The sequence below is a fragment of the Mustela nigripes genome, chromosome 13, assembly GCF_022355385.1.
Source record: "Mustela nigripes isolate SB6536 chromosome 13, MUSNIG.SB6536, whole genome shotgun sequence".
Taxonomy (NCBI): Eukaryota; Metazoa; Chordata; class Mammalia; order Carnivora; family Mustelidae; genus Mustela; species Mustela nigripes.
In genome coordinates this window covers 109,364,731-109,381,074 of record NC_081569.1, presented here as the reverse complement: position 1 = coordinate 109,381,074, position 16,344 = coordinate 109,364,731, and the positions used below count along the sequence as shown (strand labels likewise).

Here is a 16,344-nt window from a genome sequence, read left to right as displayed (position 1 = left end):
CCTTTCTGTGGCTGTGTAGTATTTTATTGGATATATATATCATATTTTCCTTATTCTTTTGTCTACTGATGCATACTTTGGTTGCTTCTGTGTCTTGGCTATTCTAAATAATGCTGCAATAAACACAGGAATGCATGTATCTTTCAAGGTAGCATTTTCATTCCCCCTGGGCAAATACCCAATAGTGCAATTATCAGAGCATATAATATTTCTATTTTTAATTTTGTGAGGGACCTCCATAGTGTTTTTCCACAGGGGACGTACTATTCCAACCCTTTTTATACTTTTCTGCGTTAACCCAATTCTATGGTACCACTTGTCATTATGCTTTATTTTTACATTTTCAAAATTCAGTATTTTCTAAATATTAAGCCTAGGGGCTCCTGGGTGGCTCAGTGGGTAAAGCTTCTGCCTTGGGCTCAGGTCATGATCTCAGGGTCCTGGGATCGAGCCCCGCATCAGGCTCTCTGCTCAGCAGGGAGCCTGCTTCCTCCTCTCTCTGCCTGCCTCTCTGTCTACTTGTGATCTCTGTCAAATAAATAAATAAAATCCTTTAAAAAAATTAAGCCTGAATTATTAGGCACGTTTCCTTAATAGTTTTTCATAAGTCTTACTTGTTGCATCGTTCCTGCATCGATGTAATCTCTTGAAATGCTGGAATCGTTTCTACGGCCTCTAAGCTTTTGGGAGCATTCTGGATACTTCTCATGCGCTGAAGAAGTAAGGTCAGTAACAGCTGCTGCTTCTCCACATTTTCTTGGTAGCGGCATAAAGAATCTTGCAGCTCACAGAGCTCTTCTGTGGTGGCCGCTTCTTTGGTTTTTGAAATTTCAGGCAGATCCTCTTGAAGACAATCCAAAATAATTGCTTCTCGTTCAATCTAATTCAATAAACAAAAAAAGAGAACTGACTTAAGGAAGATGCACTCTGACCATTTCAGAAGCTGAAACAGACCTTGGCAATCATCATTTTTGTATCCTGGCTGGTCAAAGGGTTCCTAATACCATATCTTCGCTCGAAGTAGTATCTGTCTTCCTCGAGTTGGGAATCTTATTCCTGCAGCACTGGAACCCCAGAGTTCCGATCCCAGCTGCAGATCTGCTCACCATTTAATTTATGAAATGAAGTACTGCAGTCGTGAGCTGAAGGAAACACTGTTGAATAGTTTCATAAATAATTTCCTGCTCCTTCAGATTTCAGGTGCAGAAAGCAGTGATGTCTCCTGAGATGTCTATAAGCCAGAATGAGCCCCCCAAAACTGCAACGCCTATATGAGGTTGGACAACTGCCAGACCATGTTTCTACAGGTGTGTTTTCTTCCACATCCTATTCCTGTATGCTCAAAAAGGTACATCCAGTACTTCCTCATTACTCGAACACCTACACCAAAGGGAAAACAGTCCTAACTAATCATGTATTTGTCAACACGGCAACGTGCAGAACCCGGAAACACGTAACGCCGCGCATCTGCAGAATGGAGTTGTCCCACCCGTGGCCCCAGAACGAAGACACAGAAAAGCAGATCTCTCTAACGCACTTCTTCAAACCCCGTGGCCCCCACCCTAGTTGTACCATACATTTACCAAATTCTGCCCTGGCGCTGTCAGCTCTCCTGCTCTAATGTTCCAACTTGTCAGCCACCTTGCAATCTTGACATTATGGAATATCACACCGGCCAACTACATTTATTCAACGTGAATGAAAACAATAAATGAAAATCTGGATCCAAAGGGTAGAAAATAAAATCTAAGAGAATTTAGGAATTCCAGCATAAATTACGCTTCCAGGGGCTCAGTGGTCTAGGGAATGCCAGAATTCCATACGTAAGGATCAAGTTGTTCAATCTTGCACCTCTACCATTAAGAAAGAGCCCCAGCATGGGAGGTGCCCATTGGGATTTTGCGGGCAGTCTATGCTATCTGGAGAATACTGCTCAGATGCATTTATCAGAATGCTGCCAGTGTTGAAGGAGGTCTGCAGCAGGGTCAGGCGCAAGTATAAGCTGCCTGGCCACTTGGGCCATATGATCCAGCTGAGCCAGGCGGCTCACTAGAATACATGGGTATAGACAATCCATCTCCGACAGACCTACTTACAGAATGTATGCTTTCCATCTCCTCAAACTTAAATTCAGTTGGATTAGAAGTGCTAGTTCTTAGGCAGGCAGCTACACTTCTACCGGGGAATAAGATTTTTATCTTATTTTACTCAAAAACCCTTTTGGGTTCCACTAGCTTGTTTTGCAATTTCCCTGCCAGAGAACCCACAAGCAAAGAAAGGAACTGCTGTTATTGTCAGAGATAATTGTGCACCTAGGGTTTCTGCTATACATCAGGGTTGAAAGAAACATGTCTGTAACCCAGAACTTAATGGAGCATCTCGTGGTGCTTCTGTGCCATGACGACCATAAAGGAGCCACCATGGCAACCATGACCCAGGAGGAGTAAAGCCTCGAAAGGTTCTGTCCTTTCTCAGTCCAGTACTCCTCTTCCCCCACCCCTGTTCCCTGATATCACTTACCAGAATAAACCATCTGCCCATGAGCCCCATCTCAGGCTCTGCTGTCTGATATAAGTTCGTAAGTAATTAGGGAGGGGCGTAATTAGGACAATTTTACTCAAAAGCCAGATAATACTTCAACTTATGACAGACAACCAAATCCAACCCAGTATTACTCAGGAGTGAAGAGAAATAAACTACTGATACAAACAGCAAGAGGTATGCATCTCCCACGCACGATGCTTAGTGAAAAGATGCCAAACCCAAAAGGCACAAACTCTTCAAGTCCATTTATATGACATTCTGGAAATGGCAAGACAGAGGAATGGATGCCAGGGGCTGGAGATGATAGAAGGGGCTGATTACAGAGGGGCACAAGAGAACTTTTGGAGGTGATGAAATATTCTAAATCTTTAACTAGATTCACTGGTGATCATGTGACTGTGTTCGTCAAAACTTATGCTAAAGAGGATGAAAACAGCTCCCAAATCAATAAAACAGTTTCTACAAAAATTGTGCATTCATTCTTCTAGAAGAGACTCTGCAGGCCCTGAATGATTTCCCTTGGACACAGAATTCTAATAATATGGCTATAAAACTTTTAGGTTCACAATCAGAGAGTCTGGAAAGGGAAAAGGAGCCATAGTAGCACCACAAGTAAACGAGTGAAGGAAACTGATAACCCCGTAACCAGCACTAGTAAAAGTCCTTTGAACTTTGGTACATGCTGAAGAAGTCAGCCTTATGCCTCCAATTATCCCTGAAAGCATGACTTTATTCCAGCACATCATGATCACTGCAACAAAAATGAGGACTCTGAATAACCAGAGATGAATAATCAAATCAAGCAGCAGATCCTGTGTAAGAAAACAGGAAGGTAAAATTTTAGAGGGAAAAGAAGGTAAATCAAAATTTTAATTTATATTTTAAGTCAAAAATTTAAACACAACATTTAAATTTCTGAAAACCTACTCATACAAAACCTTTATCCCATAAAGATACTGGATTATTCTATTACTATCCACATCTTAAAAAAAGAAATTCATTCTGTCACATCCAAAAGCACCAACCATGATAACAGGATCTCGCATGTACAGGTGTTTAGATGATATCATTTTTATTAAATGGATACAAGCTACTCCTACAACAATTCAGTGCGTGTAAATGTCATTTAAGTTGATAGTTTCATCATTAAAAACACCGGAGCATATGTCTGACTCCTCCTCTACCACTCACTTGTGCATTGGGGCAGCTTACTCAGTCTCACTGTGTCTCACTTTCCTCGTCTACAAAATGAGGGTAAAATAAAAATATCCAGCAGACAGGACTGTTGCGAGAATAAGTGATAATACGTATAAAGTGCTCAGAACTCTGCGGGACACACACGCATGCACCATGCTGGCCCACTAAGTGTTACATTTGCTGTTACTGTTACTACAGGACCACATATTTTGTCTGTGCTACTTTTGGAAAAACACACTCCGCCACCAGATGTTGTCAAATGTTTCCATGAATAATTACGAAGTTTTAAATGAATAAGGTCTGAATTAATCAAATATAATTGCAAATGGGTGTACAGCAATAGAGAGGCAATGCAGTAAAATAGAACAAAAGCTTAGAATTAGCCTAGACGTGGGTTTCAACAAGAACTGTCCCTCAAGAAATATTTACTAACTGCCTACTAAGCGCAAGGCCCCGGTCAGATTCTAAAGTTACAGCAGCGAGCAAAACAGATGTGGCCCCAGTCCGCAGCCCCAGCTCAATCACTAGCTGGGAGGTCTTGTGCCAACAGAAATCTCTCCGTGCCTCAGTATCCCCATCAATAAAATGGTAATAATATTTAACTCCCAAGGGTAATGCAAGGATTTGGGGGTGTCCTGTGTGAACAGCCCTCTTCGGATGGCACACAGCCTACTTCAGGAACTCCATTGACTGTGCCAGTATGAATGGGAAAGAAGAGGCAAGCAGCAGTAATTTACAAAGTATCTTCATGTTTTAACATTCAAGAGTCTATTGACTAATCAAACCCTATCAGCACTACCACAATGATATTCATTTTCAAGAATATCAAGTTGTGTTCCTTAATTGAAGGATTTTTATTTTCATGTACAAAGAGCTAGCATTAAGGTAGGTATCTTGGATATCTGCAGTAAGGTAGGTATCTTAGCTGACCCATTCAAGGAGGTTCACCTAATTCAACATAATGAAGCCTGTACCCTCCCAGTGCTGATGGAAACACTGGAGGCACAGACTGAGGCCATTATTTCCAGATGAGACCGTGCCAGTTTGAACAGACATGGCAAGGACCCTGAATGAATTTTCTCCAATAGCTCCGGTAGAGCTGTTGGTGGCCAATCTTGTTCTCTCGGATGCAACAGGGCAAAAAGCAAGAATACCAAATTTTAAGCAGAAAAATATGCTAATGTTAAACATTTACATCCCAAAGTGTGACCTACCTCCAGTCAAATATTGACTCATTGTATTTCTCTCTTAAGTAAATTTAGCAAGAATTTTCAAATGAATAAGGAAGAAGGACTTTCATTTAATGTTCTGACTTGTACTTCATTTATACCTGATCCTTTGGAAAGATTAACGAATACCCTAAGATAATGTTATATGATTTTAAATTTTCTTTCTAAATATATGTGATGGTTTAAATCCAGAATCATACTTAGATTAACATCTGTGATTGATATGTTATGGAAGTTTTCTTTAAGAGAGTTTTCAGCAAGAGCAATGTACATATTTTAAGTCCATAGTTAACAATTCACTGGAGTAAGTTTCCATAGTTAACCATTGTAGTTAACTTCAAAATTAGCTGGTTATTATGAATATTACTTAATTCTGACCTTTAGTATTCCATTAAGACAGTCATTTTAAAAGGCATTAACTCAGATGCACAATAAAGATTTTAAAGCCCAAATGAGCAAGTACTTATTTGTAAGTATTACCTGATACCAAAAAAAGGGCACTATTAAGAAAAGAATTTGAATCATTTCTTGGAGATTATTTTAGTAGGACCTGACCTCTATAACAACTATGTGTTACGTATATGAGATATAAACAAATCCTACCAGTTGAGGAATTGTTTTATATAAAAACGAAATGAAAGTAACAAAACAATTTAAAGTGACATTTACTAGGAAACTCGCTTGATTGTTGGAAATGAAGCACTTACTTCTTCACTGACAAATTTCCACTCCCACTTCAGTTCTTCGCACCATATCTCCCATTCTTTGGTGGCTTCCAGCAAATTTAACCATTTGTCCCACAAACCTGTCGTGGTTCTGAGCAAACACATGTCATCACTGTCCGTGCACGCGGGTCTCAGGTGTCTGAGGACCTGCCGTAGTTTCATTAATTCTTCTTTGGTTGATAGGAGCTTTGACCCCAAAGCCTTAGGAAAGAAAAGGAATAGGAGGAATAGAATGTCTGTTAATTTTTCAGAGACTTATAAACTTCTAAAGATCTTGAACTACTGATGATTTTAAATCATCCAGTAAGTATTCCATGATCCATTTTTCAGTCCTCTTAGAAGTCAATCTGAGAGAGAATTACCTACGTATAATTGTGTTACCCATGAAATTTGGAACTATGGTTGACAAAAATGACCCATAAAATAATTCTTTGGAGTAAGAAAGTGTTCTGAAAGGTGAACATCCTAAAAGTTCATGGTTATTTTAATATCAGTCTCATTATTTCACTAAGTTGTTAATTTGCACTATACTTATCAACCACCAACTCATTATTTAGGGGTTTTGTTTTTGTTTGTTTGGGGACAGATGTTAAGCATAGGTAATTTAGAACATTTTCATTCAAATCCTAATAACATAATGCCATAGATTCTCACAGATAAAAATAAACAAATACAAAAATTGCATAGTAAGAATAAGAAGTAGCCAGAGTTTAGCCTTATGATAGTTGCATTCAATTCTCTGTAACTGATCCAACAACATCCAATAAAATAACATGAAAGGTGAAGCTTTAGGAAAAGTGATCACTGGGGCACATGAGTAGCTCAGTCAATTGAGCATCTCCTCTTGATTTCCACTCACGTCTTGGTAGCACGGTCCTGAGATCGAACCCTGCCACAGGCTTCCACTCAGCAGGCGTCTGCTTGAGCATCTGTCCCTCGGCCTACCCTCCCACTCACTCACCCATGCTCTTACACACACTCTCCCTCTCTCTCTCAAATAAATAAATAACTTTTTTTAAAAAGGAAGAAAGAAAGCAAAAGAGTGATCACTAAGAACAGGTTACTACTGGTTTGTGACAGTCCCGTGAATCCGAATGATGAACTCTCTTGGAACCACTGTTTCATGTTTCCCCTGGTGTGCGGTTTGGGGTATTTTCTTGAGTGTACAACTCAGGTTGAAGATTTCTGTGGGTCACAACAGAGCCACATGCCCTGCTGCTGCCACTTGCTCCTTCTGCCAATTTTCTGCATACAGTCTTATTAGAGATGTGCAAATACTATTACCTTGCTCTGTTCCAAGCGCTCTAAAGCTTCTTTGTAAGATGCTGGCAACGGAAACACAGACTGCCTAAGAACTGCCTCCATTTGGTTTAGGTCACTGCAAATTTTCTCTTTAATTCTTCTGTAGCATTTGTAATTCTCAAGACACCTGTGAAGCACAGTTAAGAGGGAAAAAAGTGATATTAAATTTTATTTAGTACAATAAATTCTGGACTTCCCAGAATGAATTCTGAACACTTAATAAAAAACAGAAAGAAATTCTTGTTTTGCTATTCAGTGTTTTTTCAACAAATTTTTATTGACTCCCTGCTTCTCACAGGGATCTGCACAAGACTTTTAACACAAACTTAACGGTGAGATAAGAGTATTCACTTAAGCTGTAGGGGTGCCTATGTGGCTTCATGGGTTAAGCATCTGCCATTGGCTCAGGTCAAGATCCCAGGGTCTTGAGATCGAGTCCTGTGTGGGGTTCCCTGCTCAGTGGGGAGTCTGCTTCTCCTTCTCCCTGCTTGTGCTCTCTCACTCTCAAATAAATGAAAAAAAATCTTAAAAATAAAAAAGCCTAAACTGTACAACTGCATTCTTTAACACTGCTAATGAAGTATAAATTCTTCACTGAAATTCTTGTAGTGAACCATTAATCCAACTTCCACAATTTAACTTGAGGAATTAGTCCTCAAAGTAGGAATTTATCCTAAACCTGATAAAACCTCTGCACAGTAAAATCTTTTTATTTATTAAACTATTAATTAAAATGGCAAATATTGGAATATACTTTCATATATAACAAAAGGCATGGTTAAGTAAATTACAACAATCCATTTTATAAAATATTTTATAGCAAATATAGTCACTTTATTAAGTTTTACTACAATAAGGAAAAGAGCACATAGAGCAGCATATTTTTATAGAGCATAATGTTGTGCTATATTTAAAAACACTATGATGGGGCGCCTGGGTGGCTCAGTGGGTTAAAGCCTCTGCTTTCGGCTCAGGTCATGATCCCAGGGTCCTGGACTATAAATAAGTAAAATCATATGGAATTTAAAATGTAAGGTGTACACACCAGTTAGCCCCACAATCACAATCCTTGGTATATATTCCAGGGAAGCTCTTGAATTAAAAAATGTTCCTATTGGCACCATTTGTAAATGCAGACTAGAAAAACCCAAATGTCTATCAAATAGCTAAGTGACTGAATTTTGCTATAGACAAGAACGTGAATAGACTTCAGCATCATAATGATGAATTTGAAAAAATGAAGTGACAGAAGAATACACATACATGAATATGGAGCACAAACACATAGTAAAAATATTTTAAAAAGGAAGAAAAATAGTAAATAAAAAATTGGACATAATGGTTAATTCTGAGAAGAGGAAAGGACCACATAAGAAAATTCAAAAGTCATGATGTTTACCTTTGAACTTTTGGGTACAAAGCTCTTTGTTTGATCACTATTCTTTATATCATATGCAGACTTTTATAAACATTCTGTTGTACATAATATTAAATACAAGTAAAATAAATATAATATTTGCTATGGTCTTCTGCAGATAATGATTTTTAAATGTTTCCATAGTTTCCAAGTTAAGTCCTTATTTTTATTTTATTTTATTTTAGATTTTATTTATTTGAGAGAGAGGGGGAGGATCAGAGGGAGAAGCACGATCCAGGACTCGATCCTGGAACCCCAGGATCATGACCTGAGCCAAAGGCAGTCATCCAACCAACTGAGCCACCCAGGCACCCCCCAAATCATCTCTAATGTGTACATGCTAATTTAAAAAAATCTCAATTTTGTTCTTGAAGGATCCCCTTCAGGAAGAAGTACCTACCGTTCTAGTTCCCTTTCCTTTACTTTGGCTGCCTCCGTCATGGCGGAATCCTTAGAAAGTAATTCCTGCATAGTACTCTGGAGTTGTTGTTGGGCTTCAGGGCTGGATATAGTCCCCAGCTTCTCAGTGAGGTCCTGGATGTCTGCGATTGTGGATTGCAATTCCTCTTGTTTCCAGCCAGGCATCTCCAGTGGTGCTTTTGGATTATCAAGATCTACTTTATGGGACGCAACAATGGCTTCACGGGCAGTCAAGATCCCCTTCGCCCTGATGACTGCCTCATTATAGTGTGTTATACTTTCACAAGCATCATTCAAAACATCCTGGTGAATAGGAGATTAAATGTTGCAACAAAGCTGTCAAACTTTGAGGATTTTTATCTTTCTTGAGTTTTTATAGGCATTCATAATATGTCTGGGTCTTATAAGGGTTAGCATCTCCTACTTTTAGTTTGATAATATTAGACTAGTATTTTTGCTTGCATAAAGAAAAATTATTTCTAGATTTGCTAAGAAATCTGTCCTAAATTCAAAAATACATCTCATGAATCATGTCTGACAATATATATCCCTGTCCTAGAACTCTTATATTACACAATGAATTAAATAAAACAACGGAATATATTTAATATATATAACTTTAACAAATGTTGTTGGGAGGGGGAATTAAAGCAAACACACACAAAAAAACCCCAGATTTCTTGTGTTTTTTATTTTTAGTTTTTTAAAACTGTATTTATTTATTTTAAGTAATCTCTATACCCAACATGGGACTCAAACTCAAAATCCTAAGATCACAACCTGTGCTAAGATCAGGAGTCGGATGTTTAACCAACAAAACCACCCAGGTGCCCCACCCATCTTGTGTTTTTAAATAAATGGCTCTACCACTAACTTTACTTTTGAGCACATTCCCTAATGTCTCAGACTTTAGCCTTCTCAAGGAAATAATAAGTAGCCAAAATAGATAACTTTGAAGTTCCCTTCCAGTTTGGCTCTGATCTATTATTCTGGAGATTTACATCATCGTTCCTGGAATCTATATTAAAATCAAGTAGAGATGTACTGACTTTACTCAACATTTGTTAAGTACTAATTTAAAGAACATTAAGATTCATACTATGACTTGACTTTATAGCACTTAAGCCTATCAAAATATTATCAAATAATTCTTTGGATTTCCCCATTCTATAAATTTCATGCAACAATTCTGAAAACACAGTGAAGGGCATTATACTAAGTACGAGTGTTCCAATAATGCCTAAGCTGTCTATCTTATTATTGTGGAAAAGGAGGGAATTTGTTGGACTCGTTCTATAACAGAGGTCAGCAAACTTTTCCAGTAAAGAGTCGGACTAAGTATTTTAGGCTTTACACGCCATCTGGGCTATCACAACTACTCAACCAGGCTGTTCTAGCAGGAAAGCAGCCATAGACATTCTCTAAAGAAATGAACACGGCAGTGATCCAATAAAACTTTATTTACAAAATCAAGCACTGTGGGCAGATTTGGCCCATGAGCCTTCATCTGGTGATCCCCCACTCTAAAATCAGATCTGGATGCAAATCCTCGTTCTGTTAGTGCTGCAAGAGCTGAGAAAATGTTGATACTCTGAACTTAAATTTCCTTATTTTAAAATGAGCCTATTAATAGCAACCACTTCACAGGGTTGCTGTGAGGATTAAAAACAAAGTATTGAGCACGGTGCCTAGACAATGAAAGTTCTAAATAGAAGGGGAGTTATTATACGTTCTTTTCACTACCCCCTATTTCTTCTATTTTGCCCCGGTAGTTCTAACAAAACAAACAAAACCCAAATTTTGTCTGAGCTCAATAGAGGCTACAAGGGGTATAGAAATAAAGGTGTCACACTCCTCTTTCCCATCTATAAGGTACTGACTGTATTTAGATGTAAAATGAGTTGGGATCATAAGTTAGCCCGTTGCAAGTTTTTTTTTTTTCGTTGCAAGTTTTTAAAATGACTGTATTCCATGGGGAAATGTTCATGCAGAACCTGGAGCTTTTTTTTTTTTGAACCTGGAACTTCTTAAGAAGCATACTAACATACACACATACTAACTAGAGTAAAACGTAAAACCATGAAATAAAAAGAAATGCACTAACTACTGAATTAAGAAAAAAACTTACTGTGCGCATGTCAATGCTTGTATTAACCTGCGCGTGAAGATCTTCAATGTCCCGCAATTTTGTCTCCACATCACAAGCGTCAGAAGAATTTTCATCTCTTTGCTTCTCAGTAAGGGCCACGGCTTTCACGCCATCCACTTCGGCCTGAACTTGCTCTTGAAACACTTCACAATTCTCCTTTTCATTTTGAATATGTTCAATGTCCAAATTTAAAAGTAAAGGCTGCTCTAACTGAGCCTTTATCTGATTCAAAACATGTAAGGAATTTTCCAGTTTGTCCTGAAAATCCTTTTCATCCATTTCTTGTGGTTGGGATTTCAGGATTCCATTTTGGAGAATCTTGTGTATCCTGTCATTTTCTTCTGCATACAGCTTTATTTGGAGTATTTCTTTCTCTTTGAAAGAATCATCAAAGGCCTTACTTTCATTTAATTTCTTTATTATCTCTTGACACAAGCACATGGCTTTCTCAATTCTCCGCTTCAAAATTTGAGCACTGAGCAAACTGCTTTCTGGCGATGTAGGGGGCGTTCCTAATACGGCTTCCGCCCTTTTCTTAATTTGCAGATCCACAGCCCTCAATTTATTTAGTGATGCTTGGTATTTGCCATATTCTGCCATGAAGATGTCCAGCTGCTTGATTTTTTCTTCAAGTTCCTTCTCTTTTTCAAATACTAGGGCTTGTAACTGGTCGAGCTGGGAACAATCCCAGTTTAGTCCCATGGAATCGAACGCTTCTTTGAGTTTCAGCAGCCGCAGGATACCAGACTGAATACCGGTGATTCGGTCTTTAAGACCGTAGAGCTCCTCTTTAACATCTCCATTTATGTCTTGAGTTAGCAGCAGCTCGTTGCGCTGTATGTGGTCAACCTCCTTCTGAAGCACAGAGGCCTTTTCATGGAATTCTCTGTAAAAATCTCTCTTCTGTTCTACTTCATTCCATTTATTTTGAATGAATCTTTGCGTTCTGTTGGCTCTCGTCTTAAGATTTTTGAGCAGGTCGTCCAGAAATAATCTTTCGAACACACTTAGATCCTTACAGACAGGCGTTTGCTCCTGAAGGTGGGCTGCAATTATACCCTGGGCCTCCTGCAGTTCCTCCTGGGATCTCGTCAAAGTGGCCTGCTCCAGCTCTAGCTCAGCCTGTGTGGAGGCTGTTCTCACCTTGGGAATTATCAGCGCCTCATTTTCTTGAAGTGAGAGTTGCACCTTCTCTATGACTGCAATGAATCTGTTCCTTTCTTCCAGTTTAAATTCCAACTGCTGTGACCTTTCCGTCGATTTTAAAATTAGCATCTGGTACTGATTCTGTATGTCCTGTAGGATGTGATTTAAATCATTGCTCTCACCTGCCATAAGGTTGGGAATATTATTTTTGACCTCTTCAACCAATGACTCCACGGCCTGCTGCTTCTCCAGGATGCTGTCGTGGGTTACCTTGCATTTCCTAATCTGTGACAGAATGTCATCGGGGAGAAGGGAAATGGGGGGAGTGAGTTCACCTAGCAGATTCTTGACCCACAGCATCATCTCTTTCATCTTGTTCCTTATTTCGTACTTCTTGATCTGATTTTCCACCTGGGTGTTTAATGGCTCCGAGGCTTCTAATTGCTTCTGCAAGTTATCCACTGCACCTTCCAAAGTATTCTTTTCTTTTTCTCCCCAAATCCTCTTCATCTGAAATTCAGCTCGCCCCTTTAAAACAGAAAATTGATGCTTGATGATCTGGAGTTCAGTGGCCAAGGCAACCATGTGTGCGTACCCCGCTTCTTCTTCCGGAGAGTCCGGCCCAAACTGTAGGCACTGCTGCTGCTGCTGCTGCTGCTGCAGAGAAGAACCCAGGTCTTGGATCTCGCTCATGAGGAGTGTCAACTCCTCGTGCTCCACTGCTTGCTGAGAATACTTCTTCTGAGCCAGCTGTTTCACCTGCTCCCAGCTGTGTGCAAGTTGCTTGATCTGGCTTTCTAACAACTTCTTATCCATGTCGGTCAGACACTTTGATAAGTTTTCCCATTCGATTTTCATCTTGCTTAAAGAACCTTTCTCTTTTTCAACCGACGCCAGGAATTTTTTAATTTTGTCCAGATAGGTTGCACTGTCTAGGGGTCCCCTAGAAAGAGAAAAACAAACAGAGCTTGTTAATACTTACTACATACTAATATGAGGTTAGAGGTCACTAAAAGAAATGAATTCTTTGAATTCTCAGAAGAGACGATTAGGTCGTCTCTAAGAGCACTCCGTCCTAAAAATAAAAATCAGAATCTAGTTTAGTGTGGCTCTTGATGAGCCTATGACAATGTAGAAAGCTCACCTGTAAGGTATGTTTCATAAAAATGGAGAACCACAGGAAAGGAGTGAAGAGGGGAGGGGAACAACGTAATGTAAAAGGACTCTGAACTGTGAAGGACTTGCGGAAGGCTGAGTCTAGGACTAAGAAATTACCACAAAATCCAACCAGATCACTATTCTTTTGCCAACAATAATGACTAAGAGGGTATAATCATCAGACTAGTGTTTTGAATATAAAACTGTTTCCTCAAAAGGAGATCACTGGAAGTAAACCACATTAAGGCAAAACTACAAAATCAGCCTTTTTATGGTGGGAAAGTATTTACACAGTAAGATTCTATCTACAACCATTTGCTATTATTTTCAAAGCCAAAAGGAGCATATATATATGCATATATATATATATATATATATCTCATTAGGATAGATATATATTCAGTATGTTCCAAACTGTTTAAGTCAATTATGCTGATATTCAGCAACTGCAAACATAGAATATTTCTTTCCACCCCCACAGTTTGGGATAAACTCTTGACAAAAAGAGTGCCGAATTCCATAGAATTTAAATCTATTTGGCAGAATTTCCTGAGAATTGCTTAACAAATTATTTGTGAAAGAATATGTACAATCAATACAAATCATATAAAATTTATTGCACAAAACGGACAGTTTTCTTCAATGACTCCTATATGGAATTAATTTCATACTGTAGTATTAAAGTCATAATATCCCTTCACAGTATAAATTCTTAAAACTCGGGGCCTGTCTATGGTAGTGCAGCCTATGCTTGAATAAAAAGAATGCAAGTCCTCAATCCTTTTTTTTTTTTTTTTAATATTTATTTTATTTTAGAGAGAGAGAGAGCACACGCATGGGATGGGCTTGGGGAAAGTAGGGGGTGAACAGGGGGCAGACGGTGAGAAATCCTGAAGCAGACACTGACTCCTTGCTGAGTGCAAAACCTGTTTGGGGCTGAATCCCCAGAACCCTGAGATCATGACCCGAGCAGAAACCAAGAGCTATACGCTCAACAAGGAAGCCACCCAGGCGCCCCACAAGTCCTAAATTCTTATACTTACACTTTTAGACTTTCCTTCTCTGTCAATAAGGCTTTCACTGAAGTTTCAACTGAAGCAAGGTGTTCCTGAAAATCATTAAGGAGATAATATTGGCTTTCTTTATTTTTCTTCGAAGTCCTAAGTGCCTGAAGCAGATGGTCCAAGTGGTGCACGGAATGTCCTGTGTTGTGAAGAACCAAGGCACTTGTTTCTGCTTTATCGAGACACTCAGTTTGTTCTAGTGGCTCAATGGCTGTTTTCTTTGCTTCCAACTGGGCATATAATTCCTAAAAACAAGTCAAGGAAATCAGTAAATACATACTCACTCATTCACCTGTTAATATTTTTCTTTCCAATAACACGTTCTATCCCAAAAATGGGCTTTAAATATATCATTTGTACACACAGAAACTAAGGTACTGACATTTAAAAGTTTTTTCCACTAAACTCATGTTAAAATCTAGACTGAAACTCAGAATTGGTCTAGGATTTAATAGCAATTAGATCTCCCTATTGTGTTAAAAGGTTCTGCAATGTCTACAGGAAGATTTATCATATTTTTAGATTGTTCTAGATTTATATGCACTCCATTTATATGCATCCTTTATGTATATCTTATTTTTATTATTCACATACATCACCCCCTCTTTCCCATTTTAAATACATGTTTACAGTCATGTAAACTCAGCTAGAATTGTAGGGGTCATTTTTTAAAAAACATGGCCATGTATTGGACTTTTAAGATTACACAGCTATAAATATATAAATATATAAACATAGCTATGTAAGCACAGCTGTAAAATGAAGGAATACCCCATAATGCTGTTAATCAGGAAAAATAAACTTGTCAGAATCTGAAGAACACATCTGACAAGGAAGAGGAATGGTAAGTCAGAATTTCCAAATTCTGTTAACGAATAAGTAAGTTTTTAGGAACTTCATGAAAAAGACTAATGTTCATTAAACTCTTCCATTTTTTAAATGGAAAGATTTATACAACTTACTGATTAGTACATAATTATATAGTTACCAAATTGATCATCAGGCAAAGGTTAAATAAGACTTTTCATTCTGTGCAAGCAAGTTTCTGGTAATTAAAATATATTGTATTGCACTGGATAAATGATGCAATCATGTTGTCAGTGTTTTTCTTGTTTCCATACCTCTATCTCCTTTAATTGTTCATTTCTTAACATAACATCTAATTCTAAAGGTTGATTTTGCAGCTCATTGACTTTGTGCTCATCTTCAGTGTTTTTCATGCTTTCTTGAACATCCAGAGAAAGTTGTTTTGACAAAACCACTTCTACAGTTGAATTCTGAAAACATAAAAAGATTAATTGCTGAATAGTCTACCTTACAAATAAATAATTTTTCTTTCTCTTGGTGAAAACATTCCAGTTCCTTCTATTTACTTAAAGACTTTTCAAAAGTATCATTGCGCATTATCAAAGATGATTTTTCCATATAATATTTAATTGCCTTTATTGGTATCCCACCAAAAAAAAAAAAAAACCCTTTTTGGCAAGACAGTATAGGATCTATGATTATGTTGCGAGGCATAATCTAGGTATAAGGAAAGAAAACAGATACAGAAAAAACAAAAGTTCCAAAGTTTATGCTTAGTATTCACTGCGATGCAGAGGACAGGGCAGATAAGAGACGTTCAACGTTATTATTGGTAGTTTAAAATAGCAAGTGGACAGATGGCAGAAACACCAAGATTTCATGGTATTAAGAATGAATTACGCCTTACACCAATTCATAGGAAGAACTCCAAGCTGGGTAAGGCAGGTTATACAGGTAGTAATGTGATCTTTTCTGAAAGCCACAAGAACTTGACTTTCTCATAGGGTACATAGAGATGGTACCTGCATTCATGCAGGTTCATTCTTTGGACAAATATTTGTTGAGTACATGCATGAACCAGGTGCCATGTCCAAAATATTAAAAAAGATTTCTGTTATTTTGTGAAGGTATTAGTTTTTATTTTCCAGTTGCTACATAAATGAAATACCATTTGATTTTGTCAAAT

The 16,344-nt window shown here is 38.2% G+C and overlaps 1 protein-coding gene and 1 pseudogene across 12 annotated transcripts in view; both read right to left on the bottom strand.

Moving 5' to 3' along the window:
- Positions 1–16,344, bottom strand: part of SYNE2 (spectrin repeat containing nuclear envelope protein 2) — a 331,267-nt gene that overhangs the window by 136,607 nt on the left and 178,316 nt on the right. For all 12 annotated transcript variants that reach the window (XM_059373366.1, XM_059373365.1, XM_059373360.1 and 9 more), the window contains exons 46-52: positions 15,473–15,628; positions 14,331–14,596; positions 10,963–13,072; positions 8,815–9,137; positions 6,980–7,124; positions 5,678–5,896; positions 615–880 (exon numbers count right to left, since the gene is read on the bottom strand). In XM_059373366.1, coding sequence (XP_059229349.1) covers positions 615–880; positions 5,678–5,896; positions 6,980–7,124; positions 8,815–9,137; positions 10,963–13,072; positions 14,331–14,596; positions 15,473–15,628 — 3,485 coding nt within the window. The remainder of the gene's footprint in view (positions 1–614; positions 881–5,677; positions 5,897–6,979; positions 7,125–8,814; positions 9,138–10,962; positions 13,073–14,330; positions 14,597–15,472; positions 15,629–16,344) is intronic.
- On the bottom strand, positions 4,690–4,977 carry LOC132029195 (small ribosomal subunit protein uS14-like; annotated as a pseudogene).